At 42.0% G+C, this 22,743-nt stretch overlaps 1 protein-coding gene across 10 annotated transcripts in view; it reads left to right on the forward strand.

Annotated features, from left to right (window-relative positions):
* The window catches only part of LOC106581345 (protocadherin Fat 3), a 485,897-nt gene that overhangs the window by 243,853 nt on the left and 219,301 nt on the right, over positions 1–22,743 (forward strand). For all 10 annotated transcript variants that reach the window (XM_045703948.1, XM_045703947.1, XM_045703950.1 and 7 more), the window contains one exon: positions 6,305–6,366. In XM_045703948.1, coding sequence (XP_045559904.1) covers positions 6,305–6,366 — 62 coding nt within the window. The remainder of the gene's footprint in view (positions 1–6,304; positions 6,367–22,743) is intronic.

The raw sequence follows: 22,743 nt of genomic DNA on the forward strand, positions 1-22,743 counted from the left end.
CACATAAACAAATCAAATCAAATGTTATTGGTCACATCAACATATTTAGCAGATGTTATTGAGGGTGTAGCTAAATGCTTGTGTTCCTAGCTCCAACAGTGCTGTAGTATCTAACAATTCACAACAATACACACAAATCTAAAAGTAAAATAATGGAATTAAGAAATATAAATATTAGGACGAGCAATGTCGGAGTGGCATTGACTAAAATACAGTATATGCAGTTCCAGTCAAAAGTTTGGACACCTATTTATTCAAGGGTTTTTCTTTATGAAATAACACATACGGAATAACGTAGTAACCAAAAAAGTGTTAAACAAATCAAAATATATTTTATATTTGAGATTCTTCAAAGTAGCCACCCTTTGCCTTGATGACAGCTTTGCACACTCTTGGCATTCTCTCAACCAGCTTCACCTGGAATGCTTTTCCAACAGTCTTAAGGGAGTTCCCACATATGCTGAGCACATGTTGGCTGCTTTTCCATCACTCTGCGGTCCAACTCCATCAATCTAATTATTGGTCAAATAGCCCTTACACAGCCTGGTGGTGTGTTGGGTCATTGTCCTGTTGAAAAACAAATTAGTTGTTCATTATGGACTTGGTCTTTTACCAAATAGGGCTATCGTCTGTATACCACCCCTACCTTGTCTTCACTATTATTCTACAATGTAGAAAATATTAAAAATAAAGAAAAATCCTTGAATGAGTAGGTGTGTCCAAACTTTTGACTGGTACTGTACATATGAAATGAGTAAAACACTATGTAAACATTATAAAAGTGACTTGTGTTCCATTATTAAAGTGACCAGTGATTCCATGTCTATGTATATAGGGCAGCAGCCTCTAAGGTGCAGGGTTGAGTAACCGGGTGGTACCTGGTTAATGATGGCTATTTAACAGTCTGATGGCTTGAGATAGAGACTGAAAAACACCTTCTCGGTCCCAGCTTTGATGCACCTGTACTGACCTTGCCTTCTGGATGATAGCGGGGCAAACAAGCCGTGGTTCAGGTGGTTGATGTCCTTGATGATCTTTTTGGCCTTCCTGTGACACACACACACACACACACACACACACACACACACACACACACACACACACACACACACACACACACACACACACACACACACACACACATGCATAATGAAATGAACATTACATTTCAGTAGTAGAGCCTGTATGAATGAAACGTGTGTTCTTTTATCAGAGTAGAAGCTTCCATTGCTGAGAATTAGCCAGGTCTAAAATGAGGAGCAGCTTTGTGCTGTATACGTTGACATGGAAAACAGCTTTCTATAGCAGAAGCTACACAGGTCATCTAGCCTGATGCTATGCTCCACTTCCTTTGGTTTTATGGATCCTAATATTTTATGGGGTTTAAAGCTTTTCCTATACTTTGTGATAATGTAGGATTTTTGCTGTGCTATAGATCTTGAGTGCAAAGAGCTGGGCCCTGTTGCAAAAAGGATCACGAGTGGCTGCATTTTGATGTTTTGCTTTGATCTGCCAATTTTGGAACCTTTGGAACCCTGAGAGAGAGTGGCCAATCCGCTCTGAGAGAGGCCAAGAGAGAGGCCAATCCGCTCTGCTCTCTCTCTCTCTTCCTCTCTTTCTTTTCCTCTGCCTCTCTCTCTCTCTCTCTCTCTCTCTCTCAATTCAATTCAATTCAATTTCAATTCAATTTTAAGGCTTTATTGGCACGGGAAATATATGTTTACATTGCCAAAGCAAGTGAAATAGATAATGAACAAAAGTGAAATAAACAATCCAAAATGTACATTAAACTCACAAAAGCTCCAAAATAACATTTCAAATGTCATATTATGTCTATAGACAGTGTTGTAATAATAATTAAAGTACAAAAGGGAAAATAAATCAACATCAATATAGGTTGTATTTACAATGTTCTCTCTCTCTTTCTCTATCTATTTCTCTCTCTCTCTCCTCTTAATTGTGCTCTCTCAATCTCTCTCTCACTCTGCTTCCTTCTCGTTGTCTGTCTTTCTCTCTCCCTCATCCATTCACTTATGTTGTACTCTCTGTTTCTTTCCTTTACTCTCTCACTCCCTCTCTGTCCCTCCTTTCTATCTCTCTCTCTATCCCTCCTTTCTCACTCCCTCCATTCCGGCACCCCACCCCGATCTCTCTCTCTTTCTCTCTGTATATCTCTGTCGCTCTCCGTCTCTATCACTTTCTGCATTCCCCCTCTCTCGCTCGCTCTGTCTCCCCCCACCCTCTCTGATTGTTAGTATTTTGTCAGCTTGTTTTCTCTGTTTTAAAGCCCAGTTCTAGACTAATGAGTTCAGGCTTCGCTGTCATTGTCCCCCTCAGCATCACAGGTTGTGGTGTGTGTGTGTGTGTGTGTGTGTGTGTGTGTGTGTGTGTGTGTGTGTGTGTGTGTGTGTGTGTGTGTGTGTGTGTGTGTGTGTGTGTGTGTGTGTGTGTTCTATTGTATGCCTCTCTCTTCATATGATAAGAAGTTTACCCAAGTCTTCAGTCATTAGAGTGTTTTCCTCAAAAGGCCTTCCTCCTGAGACTGTGTGTGACTGTGTGTGTCAGTGTGTGTATTATAGCAGGCCACAAAGAAACCAGACAAAAACACACATTGACTGAATGAATCTAGTCCAGTTTATTTGATAAACTTCTCTTTATTCTGAGCCCACCAGTTAGAACGAAAGTAAACAAAAACGGATACAGTATATTGGTGTGTGTGTGTGTGTTTAAAGGTTGTGTACAGAGTGACAGACTCACCATTGAGAGGGTCGATCAGGACCCGTCCGGCTCAGTTCTGGGTCACTGGGGTCCTTCAGGGTTGATTGCCCTCATCGATCGCCTGCCCAGAAAAACCTCCTGCCTCTAACTGTCATCACTTAGAACACAACCCATCACCTACTGTTTATCCAATCATTAATAATGAAAGAGAGAATATGGGGGGCTATTTTAAGTTAAGGGTTAGGTTTAGGGTTGCAATTATAGTTAAGGTAAGGGGTTAGTGGTTAGGTTAAGGGTAAGGGTTAGGAGTTGGGGTTAGGGGTAGGTTTAGGGTTAGGGAAAATAGGATGTTGATTTTGAAATCAATTTTAGGTCCCCACGAGGATAGAAGAACAAAACCTGTGTGGGTGTGTGTTGGTGTGGGTGTGTGTGTGGGTGTGTGTGGGTGTGTGTGTGGGTGTGTGTGGGTGTGTGTGGGTGTGACAATCCTCAATTCTCCAGGTGGAACCATTGTATCTCAGTTGTGCTCCTATTTTCCATCAGGGAGATTATATAAGGCGTGCATGTGTCACTCCAGGTTTAGCTCGCTCTCCCCAGAAGCTCAATTTCTCACCACTGTTTTGTTTTCTCACCGAGCAAACTCTTGACATTGTCAGAAAACCTTGCAAGGGCCTAAAACGCTGTATTGATCTGTGAGACGTGATGGGAGGAAGAAGGGAGGAGGAGAAGAGGGGGTGTACAGAAGCGTGACCAGTAAATGAAGAAGTGGCTATTCTTGCTCACCCCTGAGGTCTCTTTCAAACTGACTGAACTTTAGCAAGGTAGCATATGTTTCCATTCATGTGAGAAGTAATGGAGGGAAATGTCCCATGTGACGAGGCACATTGTCACACTGTCACACTGTCTCTCTCCTGACAGTCTCCTCTCCCTCCAGTTTCTCTCTTTCCCATTCCTTGTCCTTCGCCCTCTCTCTCTCTTATTCCTTCTCTCTCTCTCTTATTCCTTCTCTCTTTCTCTCTCGCTCTTATTCCTTCTCTCTCTCGCTCTTATTCCTTCTCTCTCTCTCTCTTATTCATTCTCTCTCTCGCTCTTATTCCTTCTCTCTCGCTCTTATTCCTTCTCCTTCTCTCGCTCTTATTCCTTCTCCTTCTCTCTCTCTCTTATTCCTTCTCCTTCTCTCGCTCTTATTCCTTCTCCTTCTCTCGCTCTTATTCCTTCTCCTTCTCTTGCTGTTATTCCTTCTCCTTCTCTCGCTCTTATTCCTTCTCCTTCTCTCGCTCTTATTCCTTCTCCTTCTCTCGCTCTTATTCCTTCTCCTTCTCTCGCTGTTATTCCTTCTCTCTCTCTCTTATTCCTTCTCCTTCTCTCGCTCTTATTCCTTCTCCTTCTCTCGCTGTTATTCCTTCTCTCTCTCTCTTATTCCTTCTCCTTCTCTCGCTCTTATTCCTTCTCCTTCTCTCACTGTTATTCCTTCTCTCTCTCTCTTATTCCTTCTCTCTCGCTCTTATTCCTTCTCCTTCTCTCGCTCTTATTCCTTCTCCTTCTCTCGCTGTTATTCCTTCTCCTTCTCTCGCTGTTATTCCTTCTCTCTCTCACTCTTATTCCTTCTCCTTCTCTCGCTCTTATTCCTTCTCTCTCGCTCTTATTCCTTCTCTCTCTCTCTTATTCCTCTCTCTCGCTCTCTCTCTCTGTTCTGCTGTAATTACATTAAGTAACAAAACAATTAGGGGCAGTAGAGACTAGTGTCAGTAATTAGCCTCAGACAGCCTCCTGTAGGACAGCCATGCTAACCCACAGTAATTACCTTGTCACAATGCTCATTTTGTTAGGCGGTGGGAGTCACGGTGTGTACGTGTGTGTACTTTTGTGTGTGTGTGCATGTGTATCCTGTGAGCTAATGAGGGTAATGTAGGAATATCACAAGTAGATCTGACTAATTAAATGTGACATTAGTTGCCTTATTGAAGCTGTTTTTGACCACACATTCATGATGCTGTTTATATGTTTTGCATCTACACTACCATTCAAAAGTTTTGGGTCACTTAGAAATGTCCTTGTTTTTGAAAGAAAAGCTCATTTTTTGTCCATTAAAATAACATCAAATTGATCAGAAATACAGTGTAGACATTGTTAATGTTGTAAATTACTATTGTAGCTGGAAATGGCAGATGTTTTATGGAATATCTACATAGGCGTACAGAGGTCCATTATCAGCAACCATCACTCCTGTGTTCCAATGGCACGTTGTGTTAGCTAATCCAATTTATAATTTTAAAAGGCTAATTGATCATTAGAAAACCCTTTTGCAATTATGTTAGCACAGCTGTAACCTGTTGTTCTGATTAAAGAAGCAATAAAACTGGCCTTCTTTAGACTAGTTGAGTATCTGGAGCATAAGCATTTGTGGGTTCGATTACAGGCTCAAAATGGCCAGAAACAAAGAACTTTCTTCTCAAACTCATCAGTCTATTCTTGTTCTGAGAAATGAAAGCTATTCCATGCGATAAATTTCCATGAAACTGAAGATCTCGTACAATGCTGTGTACTTCTCCCTTCACAGAACAGCGCAAACTGGCTCTAACCAGAATAGAAATGAGGAGTGGGAGGCCCCGGTGCACAACTGAGCAAGAGGACAAATACATTAAAGTGTCTAGTTTGAGAAACAGACGCCTCACAAGTCCTCAACTGGTAGCTTCATTAAATAGTACCCGCAAAACACCAGTCTCAACTTCAACAGTGAAGAGCTGACTCCGGGATGCTGGCCATCCTCTGTCCAGTGTCTGTGTTCTTTTGCCCATCTTAATCTTTTATTTTATTTAGTGAGTCTGAGATATATGGCTTTTTCTTTTCAACTCTGCCTAGAAGACCAGCATCCCGGAGTCACCTCTTCACTGTTGACGTTGAGACTCTAATATACTTGTCTTCTTGCTCAGTTGTGCACCGGGGCCTCCCACTCCTATTTCTATTCTGGTTAGAGCCATTTTGCGCTGTTCTGTGAGGGGAGTAGTACACAGCGTTGTACGAGATCTTCAGTTTCTTGGCAATTTAGTCATTTACAACATTAACAATGTCTACACTGTATTTATGATCGATTTTATGTTATTTTAATGGACCAAAAAATTGCTTTTCTTTCAAAAACAAGGACATTTCTAAGTGACCCCAAACTTTTGAACGGTAGTGTAGCTACAGTTAAGAAAACTTACTCCTGAGGTGCTGACCTGTTGCTACAACCACTGGGATTTTTATTTGACCCTGCTGGTAATCTATGAATGTTTGAACATCGTGAAGAACAATCTGGCCTTAAGGGCCACGCACTCTTATAATCTACACCCGGCACAGCCAGAAGAGGACTGGCCACTCCTCAGAGCCTGGCTTCTCTCTAGGTTTCTTCCTAGGTTTCTGCCTTTCTAGGGAGTTTTTCCTAGCCACTGTGCTTCTACGTTTGCATTGCTTTAGGGTTTTAGGCTGGGCTTCTGTATAGCACTTTGACATATGCTGATGTAAAAAGGGCTTCATAAATACATTTGATGTTCCTGTCTGTGTTTGTTAGTTCTTCTCTCTGATGTGTTCGTCTCTGTGTTCACAGGTGTCATCACTACCACGTCCAGGAAACTGGACAGGGAGCAACAGGCTGAGCATGTTTTAGAGGTAAGAGACAGTGTGTGTGTGTGTGTGTGTGTGTGTGTGTGTGTGTGTGTGTGTGTGTGTGTGTGTGTGTGTGTGTGTGTGTGTGTGTGTGTGTCCCCGACACATTTCTATGCATGTGTTTGGCTGTCTGACATGAATGCACTGTCAGATGTTTAATGAAAATACAGTACATCTCTCAGTGTCTCTCTCCCATTGTGGCGGACTGGAGCCAAACCTTTAGAACCCTGACAGAGAGAAGGCCCCTGTCCCAATCTGCTCTCTCTCTCTTTCTCTTCCTCCTCTCTCTCTCTCTCTCTCTCTCTCTCTCTCTCTCTCTCTCTCTCTCTATCTGTCTGTCTTTTTCTCTCACTCTCTGTTGATCTCTCTCTATCCCTTTCTCTTCATACCTCCCTCTCTGACTTCCTGGTCTCAGTAGAGTGTGCATTAGAGAGGCAGGTCTAGTGTAATTGAGTCAGTACGAGGAGTGGAGCAGGAAATGGAGGTTGTGTGTTGGGTTCCATTATGAGCTGATTGGAGTGCCGTATCTTGACTAAGGGTGGCAGATTGGAGGTAAATGGTGTTGCTGCTGCCAGAGTCCTGAGTCATGAGCCTCTGTGGGGAGTGTGTATGTGTGTGTGTGTGCGTGCGTGCATGCGTGCGTGTGTCTGGTGACAAACTCTTTTTAAAAGATATTCTGCTCTTGCTGTATTGATTGTTTCTCAGTAAAATGCTGGCGTATGTTTTGATGCAAGTTGGTTATTTTTGCCACACTGCAGTATACTTCAGATAAGGTCTGTGACGGGGAGAATATGTGATGAGGAAACAGATCAACGGACACATTACATCCATTAAATGCTCAACGTAACGAAGCCTCCATGTTTTATGATATTTGATATTTGTAACATCTCTTCTCCCACCTCCCTGTATAGTCTAATAACGCTGCACTGTGAGAGAAAGCGAACATCTTCGGCCATCTTCCTACCTATTTGTCCTCTGCCTGTCTGTCCGTCTGTCTGCTAGCCATCCCCATCTTCCTACTTATCTGTCCTATCCTTGGCTGTCTGTCTGTCCGTCGGTCTGCTAGCCATTCCCTCACTCCATTCCACATATAGTTTATCTACAGACTTAAAACGGTGCAGCAGTGCAAACCAGTTAAGTCTTAGTTCTTCTCCATGCCAACTCTCCAAACAGTAAACAGTGGTGTGATTTAGACCGGTCATAGAAATCCATATTCATTTACGCAGATGCCACGCCAGATCAATGAGGAATAAACAGACGGAGAATGATTATGATTTTATTGTCCCATGCTGTGTAGTCTTATTGATATCTACAGAGATGAACCTAAATGTTAATGGCTCACATTTGTTTCATAGGTATGGTGCAGAGCTTTATATTGATATGATTTGTACTGTACATACGATCAGATTTAGCAGGGGTTTATAGATCAAAGTTAGCACGTAGCCTGTTAGCATGGAATGTGTTAGCTTACAATGTTGCAGCTAGGCCTGTACAAAGAACCTGCTGTTGTTTCTTCAATAGGGGATAAAACAGAGATTTTATCATAAATATATTATTCCTTCTCCTAGACTTTTGTTTGATCTTCTATGCTTAACTTTCTGTGGAAAGAACAGGTGAAGAGTTTATTTCCAAAACTCTTTAATAACATTTACATTTACGTCATTTAGCAGACGCTCTTATCCAGAGCGACTTACAAATTGGTGCATTCACCTTATGATATCCAGGTTACCCTCTTGGGGTAACCTGGGTAACCTAATCCCACTGACGGGATTGCTAGCAAGGCGGGAAATTCAAAACATAAAAAATCTAATAATTTCAATTTCTCAAACAATCAACTATTGTTTGAAAAAAAAAAATATATTTGCAATTTCAATCTTGTTTCAATCACCCATTTCAATCTTGTTTCATTGCTGTAACTCCCCAATGGGCTCGGGAGAGGCGAGGGTTGAGTCATGACCCGCCCGCATCAATGTGTCGGATGAAACACAGTTCAACTGAAGTCAGGTTGCAGGCACCTGGCCCGCCACAAGGAGTCGCTAGAGCGCGATGAACCAAGTAAAGCTCCCCGGCCAAACCCTCCCCTAACCCGGTCACGACACAGCCTGAGATCGAACTCGGGTATTTAGTGATGCCTCAAGCATGGCAATGCAGTGCCTTAGACCGCTGCACCACTCAGGAGGCCCACATTTGTGTTTTTTCACAAGTAAATTACTTGTGGTTACCTTCATGGGTGTGTAAAATATTCCTGTTCATATATATTCCTGTTCATAAATTCATATATTTTAGGTGTGTATTAAAATGATAATTTTTTTCTTCAAACACCACATATCATATTTTCCATTGTTTAGCTGGAATGGAATGTTAGTATACTGTTTATTTGACTGTGATATGTAGTCGTCACACCTAGGTATCTTAAGATGAATGCACTCACTGTAATTCGCTCTGGATAAGAGCATCTGCTAAATCTGTGGTTCCCAAACTGGTTGGCAGGGTGTATTTTTTTTTTTTTAAGGAACTCAGTCTGGAACCTACTCTTGAAAGTTGTAGTAGTAGAATGCACAGTGCAATTTCGAAATTGGGTAGTGCATCATCAGTGACCGTACGTACATATCGCAACCAGAAGCCATGGATTACAGGCAACATCTGCATCAAGCTGCCGCTTTCAAGGAGCAGGACACTAATCCGTACGGCTATAAGAAATCCCGCTATGCCCTCAGACGAACCATCAAACAAGCAAAGTGTGAATACAGGATTAAGATTGAATCCTACTCCACCAATTTCAACGCTCGTCGGATGTGGCAGGGCTTGAAAACTATTACGAACTACAAAGGGAAACCCAGACGCGAGCTGCCCAGTAACGCGAGCCTACCAGATGAGCTAAATGCATTTTATGCTCGCTTCAAGGCAAGCAACACTGAAGCATGCACAAGAGCACCAGCTGTTCTGGATGACTGTGATAACGCTCTCGGTAGCCGATGTGAGCAAGACCTTTAGACAGGTCAAGATTCACAAAGCCGCGGGGCCTGATGGATTACCAGGACGTACCAACTGGCAAGTGTCTTCACTGACATTTTCAACCTCCCCCTGACAGAGTTTGTAATACCTACATGTTTCAAGCAGACCATCATAGTCCCTGTGCCCAAGGAAGCGAAGGTAACCTGCCTAAATGATTACCGACCCATAGCACTCACATCGGTAGCCATGAAGTGCTTTGAAAGGCTGGTCATGGCTCACATCAACAGCATCCTCCCAGATACCCTAGACACACTCCAATTCACATACTGCCCCAACAGATCCACAGATTGTGCAATCTCAATCGCATTCCACACTGCCCTTTCCCACCTGGAGAAAAGGAACACCTATGTGAGAATGCTGTTCATTGACTACAGCTCAGCGTTCAACACCATAGTGCCCACGAAGCTCATCACTAAGCTAAGGACCCTGGGACTAAACACCGCCCTCTGCAACTGGATCCTGGACTTCCTGACGGGCCGCCCCCAGGTGTTAAGGGTAGGCAACAACACATCTGCCACACTGATCCTCAACACTGGGGCCCCTCAGGGGTGTGTGCTTAGTCCCCTCCTGTACTCCCAGTTCACCCACGACTGCATGGCCAAACACGACTCCAACACCATCATAAAGTTTGCTGAAGACACAACAGTGGTAGGCCTGATCACCGACAACAATGAGACAGTAGGGAGGAGGTCAGAGAACTGTCAGTGTGGTGCCAGGAAAACAACCTCTCCCTCAATGTGAGCAAGACAAAAAAGCTGATCGTGGACTACAGAAAAGGCAGGCCGAATAGGCCCCCATTAACATCAATGGGGCTGTAGTGGAGTGGGTCGAGAGTTTCAAGTTCCTTGGTGTCCACATCACCAACGATCTATCATGGTCCAAACACACCAAGACAGTTGTGAAGAGGGCACGACAAAACCTTTTCCCCCTCAGGAGACTATAAAGAATTGGCAATGGTCCCCAGATCCTATAAAAGTTCTACAGCTGCACCATCGAGAGCATCCTGACCGGTTGCATCACTGCTTGGTATGTCAACTGCTCGGCATCTGACTGCAAAGCGCTACAGAGAGTAGTGCGTATGGCCCAGTACATCACTGGGGCCAAGCTTCCTGCAATCCAGGACCTATGTAATAGGCGGTGTCAGAGGAAAGCCTCTAAAATTGTCCGAGACTCCAGTCACCCAAGTCATAGACTGTTTTCTCTGCAACCGCACGGCAAGCGGTACCGGAGCGCCAAGTCTAGGACCAAAAGGCTTCTTAACAGCTTCTACCCCAAGACATAAGACTGCTGAACATTTAATCAAATGGCCCCCGGACTATTACATTGACCCCCCCCCATTTGTTTTGTGCACTGCTGCTACTCGCTGTTCATTATCTATGCATAGTCACTTCACCCCTACCTACATGTACAAATTACCTCTAACCTGTACCCCCGCACACTGACTCGGTATCGGTACCCCCTGCATATAGCCTCGTTATTGTTATGTTATTGTGTTACTTTTTATTATTTTTTACTTTAGTTTATTTGGTTAATATTTTCTTAACTCTTCTTGAGCTGCACTGTTGGATAAGGGCTTGTCAGTAAGCATTTCACGGTAAGGTCTACACTTGTTGTATTCTGCACATGTGACGAATAACTTTTGATTTGATCAGTGTTCCTCTTGACATGTCGGTCAGTGCATACCTTAGAGAGCTATTTATAGCTTGTCAGAAATGTCCAGATCAACTAGCCCATGCAGCTAACGTTTTTTAGCTTGGATTTTTAGCCCATAGGTTTTGTTGTAGTGTTTGAGTCACTCAAATATCTCATGAATATACAATAGACATGGCAAAATGTATATAATTGCAAGGAAATTTTCTTTAAAACTGCAACATTTTCTCTCCACCGCATGACAAAACTTCTAGAATTGCAGGAAATATGCTTTAAACCTGCAAAATGTTCTCTCCACCAACAAATCAAATCAAATTGTATTAGTCACATGCACCGAATACAACAGGTGTAGACCTTATAGTGAAATGCTTACTTACAGTACGAGCCCCTAACCAACAATGCAGTTTAAAATAGAAGTCGACCGATTATGATTTTTCAATACCGATACCAGTTATTGGAGGGCCAAAAAAAAGCCGATACCGATTAATCAGCCAATTTTTTTTTTATTTGTAATAATGACAATTACAACAATACTAAATGAACACTTTTATTTTAACTTAATATAATACATAAATAAAATCTATTTAGTCAAAAATAAATAATGAAACATGCTCAATTTGGTTTAAATAATACAAAAACCCCAATGTTGGAGAAGAAAGTAAAAGTGCAATATGTGCCATCTAAAAGCTAACGTTTAAGTTCCTTGCTCAGAACATATAAAAGCTGGTGGTTCAATATTCGCAGTTCTTCAATATTCCCAGTTAAGAAGTTTTAGGTTGTAGTTATTATAGGAATTATAACACGTCTATATTATAACACGACAATTTCTCTCTATACCATTTCTATTTCATATTCCTTTGACTATTGGATGTTGTAATAGGCACTTTAGTATTGCCAGCCTAATCTCAGGAGTTGATAGACTTGAAGTCATAAACTGTGCAGTGAATCAAGCATTGCTAAGAGCTGCTGGCACACGCAGTAAAGTTTGAATGAATGCTTTCGAGCCTGCTGCTGCCTGCCATCGCTCAGTCAGACTGCTCTATCAAATCTCAAATCATAGACTTAATTATGATATAGTAAACACAGAAATACGAGCCTTTGGTCATTAATATGGTTAAATCCTATCATTTCGAAAAACAAAACGTTTATTCTTACAGTGAAATACAGAACCGTTACGTATTTTATCAAATGTGTGGCAACCCTAAGTCTAAATATTGTTGTTACACTGCACAACCTTCAATGTTATGTCATAATTATGTAAAATTCCGGCTAATTAGTTTGCAACAAGCCAGGCGGCCCAAACTGTTGCATATACCCTGACTCTGCGGGCAATGAACACAAGAGAACTGACACAATTTCCCTAGTTAATATTGCCTGCAAACATGAATTTCTTTTAACTAAATATGCAGGTTTAAAAATATATACTTCTGTGTATTGATTTTAAGAAAGGCATTGATGTTTATGGTTAGGTACATTTGTGCAACGATTGTGTTTTTGTTAAATCATCATCCGTTTGGCGAAGTAGGCTGTGATTTGATGATAAATTAACAGGCACCGCATTGATTATATGCAATGCAGGACAAGCTAGTTAACCTAGTAATATCATCAACCATGTGTAGTGATTATGTGAAGATTGATTGTTTTTTATAAAATATGTTTAATGCTAGCTAGCAACTTACCTTGGCTCCTTGCTGCACTCGCGTAACAGGTGGTCAGCCTCCTTCCTCGTGGAATGCAATGTAATCGGCCATAATCGGCATCCAAAAATGCCGATTACCGATTGCTATGAAACTTAAAATCAGCCCTAATTAATCGGCCATGCCAATTAATCAGTCGACCTCTAGTTTATAAAAATACGGATAAGAATAAGAATTAAAAGTAACAAGTAATTAAAGAGGTTTGTGATCAGTTTGTGTCATGAACAGTGCTTGTGCCCATACAAATAGACGTGGCGCGGGACGTTCCCCAATGCTAGAATGGGGTCCTGAGTGAAAAGGTTTGGGAACCCCTGTGCTAAATGACTAAAATGTCAAACGTAAACATTTTACACCATGCCTCACTGTAGGGATGGTGCCAGGTTTCCTCCAGATGTGACGTTTGCCATTCAGGCCAAAGAGTTCAATCTTGGTTTCATCAGACCAGAGAATCTTGTTTCTCATGGTCTGAGAGTCTTTAGGTGCCTTTTGGCAAACTCCAAGCGGGCTGTCATGTGCCTTTTACTGAGGAGTGGCTTCCTTCTGGCCACCCTACCATAAAGGCCTGATTGGTGGAGTGCTACAGAGATGGTTATCCTTCTGGAAGGTTCTCCTATCTCCACAGAAGAACTCTGGCACTCAATCAGTGTGACCATCGGGTTCTTGGTCACCTCCCTGACCAAGGCCCTTCTTCCCCGATTTCTCAGTTTGGCCGGGCGGCCAGCTCTAGAAAGAGTCTTGGTAGTTCCAAACTTCTTCCATTTAAGAATGGAGGCCCCTGTGTTGGGGACCTTCAATGCTGCAGACAATTCTTGGTACCCTTCCCCAGATCTGTGCCTCGACACGATCCTGTCTCTGAGCTTTTTGGACAATTCCTTCGACCTCATGGCTTGGTTTTTGCTCTGACATGCACTGTCAAATGTGGGACGTAATTTAGACAGGTGTGTGCCTTTCCAAATCATGTCCAATCAATTGAATTTTCCACAGGTGGACTCCAATCAAGTTGTAGAAACATTTCAAGGAATATCAATGGAAACAGGATGCACCTGAGCTCAATGTGAGTCTCATAACAAAGGATACTAAATAAGGTACCAATAAGGCACCAAAACTTTGTCATTGTGAGGTATGGGTGTAGATTGATGAGGATTTTTTTTAAATCAATTTTAGAATAAGGCTGTAACGTAACAAAATGTGGAAAAAGTCAAGGGGGGTCTGAATACTTTCCGAATGCACTGTATATAGGGATATTGATGTCACAAATGTATCATTTGTACAGTTATTTATAAAAAAATAATATATTTGTTACATTTGACTGTTTAAAACCTAGTAGTACTACTTATTTCTCTGAGAGTGAGGTGATACTGTAAGGACCGACACCAGAGATGAGAAGCAGGTACGGGGAGTCAACATTTAATAAGGAACAAACATGAAACAAGACAGGCACAGCGTGAGCACACGGGCAAAGCAACGACATTCGACAATGAATGCAGCAGCGGGGAACAGAGATGGGGAACTGACCAATATAGGTGAGGTAATAAACAGGTGATTGAGTCCAGGTGAGTGGAATTATCGCTGATGCGCGTGACAGGGAGAAGGCAGTTTTGCGTAATGATGGTGGCAGGAGTGTGTAATGCTGTGGAGCCCGGCACCTTTGAGCACCAGGGAGGGGTTAGCGGGAGCAGGGGTGACAGATACATAGCATTTTGCATAAAAAACATGGTTATTTGTCTCTCTGAAATGAAACCATCAAGTGATAGATTTCAAACAAATACATGTTTGTCATTGAACAATCCCATGCCATGATTAGGTAGTGAAACACAATAATCTCTTTCATAAGTTCTTTAAACAATAAAGCTAATTTACCAACATTTCTGAAAATGTATATACGTGTAGTATTTTGGAAAGAAACTCTTCAGGTGCAGACTCTTAGTAGATCTGTCCCAATAAGATCTTCATTTGAGCCAGTTTGCTACAGTAGGAAAATAATCCTGCAGCAACAGGAAATGTGAATTATTGTTGTTAATGGAAGGGATTGATCCAGGCTGTATCACATCCGGCCGTGATTGGGAGTCCCATAGGGCGGCGCACAATTAGCTCAGCGTCATCCGGGTTTGTCCGGGGTAGGTCGTCATTGTAAATAAGAATTTGTTCTTAACTGACTTGCCTAGTTAAATAAATAAAAATAAAAATAAATAAAATTGATAGATCTTTAATAAGTGGAAATTACAAACTTCAGAAGCCTATTTAAACCTCAAATACACTACACATTTTAAATATCCTGCATAGTTCTCCTGCAACAGGGTGATCAAATTAAGATCCAAAATAAGGGCAGATGTTTAGTGGCAATGGTTAAATGCTTTAGTTGAGAGCCTCTCTCACTCCTCATGAGATGTGTATGCCAAGTTCTGCATGGACCAGAATGGAATTTTCACTTGAACAGATAAAGCACACACACAAACACACACACACTTGAACATACACGCACAGGGTCAAAACCCCTATTCAGCATGGCGGAGGAGAAAAGTGTTGCATCTGAGATCAAATGCCTGAGTCAAAAGCTTGAGTGATATTGGGGAAGAAAAGCCTGCTGCCAGCATCTGCAAGAAGGTCAAATGCACAGGATGTGTGTATGTGTGTGTATGTATGTGTGTGTGTGTGTGTGTGTGTGTGTGTGTGTGTGTGTGTGTGTGTGTGTGTGTGTGTGTGTGTGTGTGTGTGTGTGTACGTGGCTGAGTGAGTCGTTGTGTGTGTGTGTGTGTGTGTGTGTGTGTGTGTGTGTGTGTGTGTGTGTGTGTGTGTGTGTGTGTGTGTGTGTGTGTGTGTGTGTACGTGGCTGAGTGTGTTTGTGTGTGTGTGTGTGTGTGTGTGTGTGTGTGTGTGTGTGTGTGTGTGTGTGTGTGTACGTGGCTGAGTGAGTCTGTGTGTGTGTGTTTGTGTGTGTGTATGTGAGAGAGGGAGAGTGTGTGAGTCTGTTTCTAGTAGAGAAGGGTGTTTCCAGTAGGGTAGTGTGTTTCCAGTAGGGTAGTGTGTTTCTAGTAGGGTGTTTCTACTAGGGTAATGTGTTTCTAGTAGGGTAGTATGTTTCCAGTAGGGTAATGTGTTTCTAGTAGGGTAGTGTGTTTCTAGTAGGGTAGTGTGTTTCTAGTAGGGTGTTTCTACTGGGGTAGTGTGTTTCTAGTAGGGTAGTATGTTTCCAGTAGGGTAGTGTGTTTCTAGTAGGGTGTTTCCACTAGGGTAGTGTGTTTCTAGTAGGGTGTTACCAATATGCTAGTGTGTTTCTAGTAGGGTGTTACCACTAGGGTAGTGTGTTTCCAGTAGGGTAGTGTGTTTCTAGAAGTGTGTTTCTAGTAGGGTAGTGTGTTTCTAGTAGGGTGTTTCTAGTAGGGTGTTTCTAGTAGGGTAGTGTGTTTCTAGTAGGGTGTTTCTAGTAGGGTGTTTCTAGTAGGGTAGGGTGTTTCTAGTAGGGTGTTTCTAGTAGGGTGTTTCTAGTAGGGTGTTTCTAGTAGGGTAGGGTGTTTCTAGTAGGGTGTTTCTAGTAGGGTAGTGTGTTTCTAGTAGGGTGTTTCTAGTAGGGTAGTGTGTTTCTAGTAGGGTGTTTCTAGTAGGGTAGTGTGTTTCTAGTAGGGTGTCTCTAGTAGTGTGTTTCCAGTAGGGTAGTGTGTTTCTAGTAGGGTGTTTCTAGTAGGGTAGTGTGTTTCTAGTAGGGTGTTTCTAGTAGGGTAGTGTCTTTCTAGTAGGGTGTTTCTAGTAGGGTAGTGTGTTTCTAGTAGGGTGTCTCTAGTAGTGTGTTTCCAGTAGGGTAGTGTGTTTCTTGTAAGGTGTTTCTAGTAGGGTGTTTCTAGTAGGGTGTTTCTAATAGGGTAGTGTATTTCTAGTAGTGTGTTTCTAGTAGGGTGTTTCTTTTAGGCTAGTGTATTTCTAGTAGTGTGTTTCTATTAGGGTAGCGTGCCTCTAGTAAGATGTTTCTAGTAGGGTAGTGTGTTTCTAGTAGGGTAGCGTGTCTCTAGTAAGATGTTTCTAGTAGGGTAGTGTGTTTCTAGTAGGGTGTTTCTAGTAGGGTAGTGTGTTGCTAGTAGGGTAGTGTGTTTCTAGTAGGGTGTTTCCACTAGGGTAGTGTGTTTCCACTAGGGTAGTGTGTTTCTAGTAGGGTAGTGTGTTGCTAGTAGGGTAGTGTGTTGCTAGTAGGGTAGTGTGTTTCTAGTAAGGTAGTGCATTTCTAGTAGGGTAGTGTGAAAATAGTAAGGTAGTGCATTTCTAGTAGGGTAGTGTGAAAATAGTAGGGTAGTGTGTTTCTAGTGGGGTAGTAGGTTTCCAGTAGGGTAGTGTGTTTCTAGTATGGTATTGTGTTTCTAGTAGGGTAGGGTATTTCTAGTAGGGTAGTGTGTTTCTAGTAGGGTAGTGTGTTTCTAGTAGGGTGTTTCCACTAGGGTAGTGTGTTTCTAGTAGGGTGTTTCTAGTAGGGTACTGTGTTTCTAGTAGGGTGTTTCTAGTAGGGTAGTGTGTTTCTAGTTGGGTAGTGTGTTTCTAGTAGGGTAGTGTGTTTCTAGTAGAATGTTTCTAGTAGGGTGTTTCTAGTAGGGTAGTGTGTTTCTAGTAGGGTGTTTCTAGTAGGTTGTTTCAAGTAGGGTGTTTTGAGTAGGGTGTTTCTTGTAGGGTGTTTCTACTAGGGTAGTGTGTTTCTAGTAGGGTAGTGTGTTTCCAGTAGTGTAGTGTGTTTCTTGTAAGGTGTTTCTAGTAGGGTGTTTCTAGTAGGGTGTTTCTATTAGGGTAGCGTGCCTCTAGTAGGATGTTTCTAGTAGGGTAGGGTGTTTCTAGTAGGGTGTTTCTAGTAGGGTAGTGTATTTCTAGTAGTGTGTTTCTAGTAGGGTGTTTCTTTTAGGCTAGTGTATTTCTAGTAGTGTGTTTCTATTAGGGTAGCGTGCCTCTAGTAGGATGTTTCTAGTAGGGTAGTGTGTTTCTAGTAGGGTGTTTCTAGTAGGGTGTTTCTTTTAGGCTAGTGTATTTCTAGTAGTGTGTTTCTATTAGGGTAGCGTGCCTTCTAGTAGGATGTTTCTAGTAGGGTAGTGTGTTTCTAGTAGGGTGTTTCTAGTAGGGTAGTGTGTTTCTAGTAGTGTGTTTCTAGTAGGGTGTTTCTAGTAGGGTAGTGTGTTTCTAGTAGGGTGTTTCTAGTAGGGTAGTGTGTTTCTAGTAGGGTGTCTCTAGTAGTGTGTTTCCAGTAGGGTAGTGTGTTTCTTGTAAGGTGTTTCTAGTAGGGTGTTTCTAGTAGGGTGTTTCTAATAGGGTAGTGTATTTCTAGTAGTGTGTTTCTAGTAGGGTGTTTCTTTTAGGCTAGTGTATTTCTAGTAGTGTGTTTCTATTAGGGTAGCGTGCCTCTAGTAAGATGTTTCTAGTAGGGTAGTGTGTTTCTAGTAGTGTGTTTCTAGTAGGGTAGCGTGTCTCTAGTAAGATGTTTCTAGTAGGGTAGTGTGTTTCTAGTAGGGTGTTTCTAGTAGGGTAGTGTGTTGCTAGTAGGGTAGTGTGTTTCTAGTAGGGTGTTTCCACTAGGGTAGTGTGTTTCTAGTAGGGTAGTGTGTTTCTAGTAGGGTGTTTCTAGTAAGGTAGTGTGTTGCTAGTAGGGTAGTGTGTTTCTAGTAAGGTAGTGCATTTCTAGTAGGGTAGTGTGAAAATAGTAAGGTAGTGCATTTCTAGTAGGGTAGTGTGAAAATAGTAGGGTAGGGTATTTCTAGTAGGGTAGTGTGTTTCTAGTAGGGTAGTGTGTTTCTAGTAGGGTGTTTCCACTAGGGTAGTGTGTTTCTAGTAGGGTGTTTCTAGTAGGGTACTGTGTTTCTAGTAGGGTGTTTCTAGTAGGGTAGTGTGTTTCTAGTTGGGTAGTGTGTTTCTAGTAGGGTAGTGTGTTTCTAGTAGAATGTTTCTAGTAGGGTGTTTCTAGTAGGGTAGTGTGTTTCTAGTAGGGTGTTTCTAGTAGGTTGTTTCAAGTAGGGTGTTTTGAGTAGGGTGTTTCTTGTAGGGTGTTTCTACTAGGGTAGTGTGTTTCTAGTAGGGTAGTGTGTTTCCAGTAGTGTAGTGTGTTTCTTGTAAGGTGTTTCTAGTAGGGTGTTTCTAGTAGGGTGTTTCTATTAGGGTAGCGTGCCTCTAGTAGGATGTTTCTAGTAGGGTAGGGTGTTTCTAGTAGGATGTTTCTAGTAGGGTAGGGTGTTTCTAGTAGGGTGTTTCTAGTAGGGTAGTGTATTTCTAGTAGTGTGTTTCTAGTAGGGTGTTTCTTTTAGGCTAGTGTATTTCTAGTAGTGTGTTTCTATTAGGGTAGCGTGCCTCTAGTAGGATGTTTCTAGTAGGGTAGTGTGTTTCTAGTAGTGTGTTTCTAGTAGGGTGTTTCTTTTAGGCTAGTGTATTTCTAGTAGTGTGTTTCTATTAGGGTAGCGTGCCTTCTAGTAGGATGTTTCTAGTAGGGTAGTGTGTTTCTAGTAGGGTGTTTCTAGTAGGGTAGTGTGTTTCTAGTAGTGTGTTTCTAGTAGGGTGTTTCTTTTAGGCTAGTGTATTTCTAGTAGTGTGTTTCTATTAGGGTAGCGTGCCTCTAGTAGGATGTTTCTAGTAGGGTAGTGTGTTTCTAGTAGGGTGTTTCTAGTAGGGTAGTGTGTTTCTAGTAAGGTAGTGCATTTCTAGTAGGATAGTATGTTTCTAGTAGGGTGTTTCTAGTAGGGTAGTGTGTTTCTAGTAAGGTAGTGCATTTCTAGTAGGGTAGTGTGTTTCTAGTAGGGTGTTTCTAGTAGGGTAGTGTGTTTCTAGTAAGGTAGTGCATTTCTAGTAGGGTAGTGTGTTTCTAGTAGGGTAGTATGTTTCCAGTAGGGTAGTGTGTTTGTAGTAGGGTATTGTGTTTTTAGTAGGGTAGTGTGTTTCTAGTAGGGTGGTGTGTTTGTTGTGTGTTTGTAGTAAGGTAGTGTGTTTTGAGTAGGGTAGTTTGTTTCTAGTAGGGTAGTGTGTTTCTAGTAGGGTGGTGTGTTTGTTGTAGTGTGTTTCTAGTAGGGTAGTATGTTTCTAGTAGGGTAGTGTGTTTCTAGAAGTGTAGTGTGTTTCTAGAAGGGTAGTGTGTTTCTAGAAGGGTAGTGTGTTTCTAGTTGGGCAGTCTGTTTCTGGTAGGGTAGTGTGTTTCTATTAGGGTGGTGTGTTTCTTGTTGTATGTTTGTAGTAGGATAGGGTGTTTCTAGTATTTTAGTGTGTTTGTAGTAGGGTGGTGTGTTTGTTGTGTGTTTGTAGTAGGGTAGGGTGTTTCTAGTAGGGTAGTGTGTTTCTAGTAGGGTGGTGTGTTTGTTGTGTGTTTGTAGTAGGGTAGTGTGTTTCTAGAAGTGTAGTGTGTTTCTAGAAGGGTAGTGTGTTTCTAGAAGGGTAGTGTGTTTCTAGTTGGGCAGTCTGTTTCTGGTAGGGTAGTGTGTTTCTATTAGGGTGGTGTGTTTCTTGTTGTATGTTTGTAGTAGGATAGGGTGTTTCTAGTATTTTAGTGTGTTTGTAGTAGGGTGGTGTGTTTGTTGTGTGTTTGTAGTAGGGTAGGGTGTTTCTAGTAGGGTAGTGTGTTTCTAGTAGGGTGGTGTGTTTGTTGTGTGTTTGTAGTAGGGTAGTGTGTTTCGAGTAGGGTAGTCTGTTTCTAGTAGGGTAGTGTGTTTCTAGTAGGGTAGTGTGTTTCTAGTAGGGTAGTGTGTTTCTAGTAGGGTGGTGTGTTTCTAGTAGGGTGGTGTGTTTGTTGTTTTGTGTTTGTAGTAGGGTAGTGTGTTTCTAGTAGGGTAGTGTGTTTCTAGTAGGGTGGTATGTTTGTTGTTTTGTGTTTGTAGTAGGGTAGGGTGTTTCCAGTAAGGTGGTGTTTTTCCATTAAGGTGGTGTGTTTCTAGTAGCATAATGTGTTTCTGGTAGGGTGATGTGTTTGTTGTTGTGTGTTTGTAGTAGGGTAGTGTGTTTCTAGTAGGGTAGTGTGTTTCCAGTAAGGTGATGTGTTTATAGTAGGATAATGTGTTTCTGGTAGGGTGGTTTGTTTGTTGTTGTGTGTTTGTAGTAGGGTAGTGTGTTTCTAGTAGGGTAGTGTGTTTCTAGTAGGGTGGTATGTTTGTTGTTTTGTGTTTGTAGTAGGGTAGGGTGTTTCCAGTAAGGTGGTGTTTTTCCAGTAAGGTGATGTGTTTATAGTAGGATAATGTGTTTCTGGTAGGGTGGTTTGTTTGTTGTTGTGTGTTTGTAGTAGGGTAGTGTGTTTCGAGTAGGGTAGTGTGTTTCTAGTAGGGTGGTATGTTTGTTGTTTTGTGTTTGTAGTAGGGTAGTGTGTTTCTAGTAGGGTAGTGTGTTTCCAGTAAGGTGATGTGTTTATAGTAGGATAATGTGTTTCTGGTAGGGTGGTTTGTTTGTTGTTGTGTGTTTGTAGTAGGGTAGTGTCTTTCTAGTAGGGTAGTGTGTTTCCAGTAAGGTGCTGTGTTTCTAGTAGGATAGTGTGTTTCTGGTAGGGTGGTGTGTTTGTTGTTGTGTGTTTGTGGTAGGGTAGTGTGTTTCCAGTAAGGTTGTGTGTTTCTACTAGGATAGTGTGTCTGTAACAACATCTTCACACTCGTCTGTGAAAGTTTCTCGTTTTCCATGTCTCAGGGTGACTTCACCAACTTTCATTCCTGTCAGAGAGAGAGAGAAAAGCAAGACAGCGAGAAAACAAAGGAGTGGAGCCTGTCAAAATCTATCATAAAAGTTGTACTGTAACTTCAACTTCAGTGAGAAAAGCATTTTTCCACTCTAGACTCCAACTCTTTAGCTATTTTGTCCAAAACATGTTGTGTTGTTGCTGCTTTGTGGTTCTAGATGAGGCCTTTCTGGCACTACTGTCAGTGAGTACGTTTAGATGCACAGTAATAATTCAATATTAAACTATTAAACTGATGATCGCAGTAGGCAGATTGTGCAAGAGTCATGTTAACACCTTACTCTGCTTATCTTAATCAGCGTAAGGTCAAAATCATGGCACTTGCAACGCCTGGTTGCTGGGTTCGATTCCCACGGGGGACCAGTATGATTGAAAATGTATGCGTTCACTACTGTAAGTCGCTCTGGATAAGAGCATCTGCTAAATGAATCAAATGTAATTGAGTTCGGAACAACTGAATGTATGTGTCTTAGAAGTTGTTTTTACATGCCAACGTTATATGTTCGAGCTCAGAGTCAAATATGCTTAGCGAAAATAACATGGGCGCAGTGGTCTAAGGCACTGCATTGCAGTGCTAGCTGTGCCAATAGAGATCCTGGTTCGAGTCCAGGCTCTGTCGCAGCCATCCTTTACTGGGAGACCCATGGGGCGGCGCACAATCTGCCAAGCGTTGTCCTGGTTAGGGCAGGGTTTGGCCACCAGGGATGTTTTTGTGCCATCGCTCACTAGCGACTCCTGTAGCAGGCCAGGCGCAATGCATGCTGACATGGTCGCCAGGTGTACGGCTGGCTTCCGGGTTAAGCGAGCAGTGTGTCAAGAAGCAGTGCGGCTTGGCGGGGTCGTGTTTCGGAGGACGCACGCTCTCGACCTTCGCCTCTCCCGAGTCCGTACGGGAGTTGCATCGATGAGACAAGACTGTAACTACCAATTGGATATCACGAAATTGGTGCCGTGTCTTGGCTATCATTAATGGGATGATAGCCAACATTAACAATGTTTAATTATTATGATGATTAAATTACTCATGTAACAATTATTTAAGTAGTAATCTTGGGGCACCATGGAAAAAGTTTGTTTAATGAGTTACCGTTTAGCGAATTAACTCTAAAGATATAAATATCTCTTACATTTCAGTCATCAATCAGTCATTAATTAATTGTTATCTTCTATCAGTCTCGTTCTGAATGTCACAAAATCCTTGGATATCTGCACGAACCATAGCATAAATGATGAATCAGCAATATACAAATTGGCTTAATTATTTATTTACCAACTAACTAAATAATCACACAGAATTACATAAACACACAAACAGAATAGCTTAAACATTGAGTACTACATAATGCAATGAAAAGTCCC

The sequence above is a fragment of the Salmo salar genome, chromosome ssa20, assembly GCF_905237065.1.
Source record: "Salmo salar chromosome ssa20, Ssal_v3.1, whole genome shotgun sequence".
NCBI classification, from domain to species: Eukaryota; Metazoa; Chordata; class Actinopteri; order Salmoniformes; family Salmonidae; genus Salmo; species Salmo salar.